The 1335-nt window shown below is 41.3% G+C and overlaps 1 protein-coding gene across 3 annotated transcripts in view; it reads right to left on the bottom strand.

Annotated features, from left to right (window-relative positions):
• The window catches only part of nlrx1 (NLR family member X1), a 34607-nt gene extending 33629 nt beyond the window's left edge, over positions 1-978 (bottom strand). For 2 of the 3 annotated variants that reach the window (XM_037268393.1, XM_037268395.1), the window contains exons 1-2: positions 855-978; positions 426-486 (exon numbers count right to left, since the gene is read on the bottom strand). In XM_037268393.1, coding sequence (XP_037124288.1) covers positions 426-442 — 17 coding nt within the window. In that variant the 5' untranslated portion in view covers positions 443-486; positions 855-978. Of the gene's footprint in view, positions 1-425; positions 487-593; positions 668-854 lie in introns of all 3 variants that reach the window. The other variant, XM_037268394.1, reaches the window with a different exon arrangement.
• Positions 979-1335: the final 357 nt, after the last annotated feature.

The following is a 1335-nucleotide window of genomic DNA, read 5'->3' as shown; positions in this document are numbered from 1 at the left end:
CGCCGCCCCGGCTCGCCCCGGCTTGGCTACGCCTCTGGTCTTGCGCGAATGTGCTTGCGCTATTCTATGTGCGCGATGTTATCCATTCACCGTTTGCCTCCCGGACCCGGATGTTGTTTTAGCGATCAGCGAACGGCGTGGGTGATGTTCGATTTTTTTTCCTGTGGGCGTGCGCCCCTACTGGAAAAATTCCTGGCTACGCCTCTGTGTGCATGATCCCCAGAAGGAAAGTTCTCACGTAAACGCGCCCCTGCAATGTTAGTTTTATACGTATCCGAAATTTAGCACCTAATCCAGGAGTTTTCTCACTTGCCACAATCCACGTCTTGTCAGTGTTTCGTATGTCAGTGAAGAGGAATTCAAACAACGATTAGCAAAAATAAGTAACACGTCACTTGAGAAACTTCTACATGAGTAAAACTTACCGCTGTATTGAGGTCATCCTTCTCGTCGACAATGCCAGCGGAAATTGCACGCGGGTTTTAGCTGTATGGAAATCAATGCAAGGTAGAGTAAAGTTAACGAAATTGATACATATTTGATCCCGAATATATGTATTGTACAGTGGTTCCAAAAACACAATTAATCCTTACGTCCGCTGTTGAGCAGCAGTCGATTGCCCCGTTATACGGAGTTATTTATTGACACCTCCCGCGCCCAATAAACTCTGGACCCGCAGTTGTATTAAGGTTACTTACATGTTTGTGAATGACCTTTCTTATTAACTGTGTTTACCGTTGACATTGTAAACTGGTATACTGTGTACACGAAGCAGGGTAAAATGAAGAGACAGCTCGTACATTATAAACGCCAATGTCTTACCGTCTTTTGTACTGTCTACAGCAAGCACTTACCAGTAGCCGTCGTTAAATGTCATTCGTTAAATGGTTTTCCTCCATCTCAAATCTCTTGCCTGTCGAGTGAGCTCCTAAAAATGTGTGGTGAAGTGTCGTTTGCTTCTCTAGAAGGAAGCGCTTTCACTCCGCGTCCGCAACAGCTGCTTCAAAATAAAACTGACCGTACAGGACTGTTTAAGAAAATTAAAATATTGTGATAAAGTTCTTTATTTTCTGTAATACAATTAAAAAAAACAAAAATGTCATACATTCTGGAGTCATTACAAATCAACCGAAACATTGCAAGCCTTTTATTATTTTAATATTGCTGAATATGGCATACAGCTTAAGGGAACTCAAACATCCTATCTCAAAATATTAGAATATTTCCTCAGACCAAGTAAAAAAAAAGATTTATAACAGCAAAACAAAATCAAACATTTGAAAATGTTCATTAATGCACTCAGTACTTGGTTGGGAATCCTTTTGCACGGATTAC

This window comes from Syngnathus acus, chromosome 13 (genome assembly GCF_901709675.1).
Source record: "Syngnathus acus chromosome 13, fSynAcu1.2, whole genome shotgun sequence".
NCBI classification, from domain to species: Eukaryota; Metazoa; Chordata; class Actinopteri; order Syngnathiformes; family Syngnathidae; genus Syngnathus; species Syngnathus acus.
Note: the sequence above shows the minus strand (reverse complement) of the source record. Positions and strands in the feature narration are given on the sequence as shown.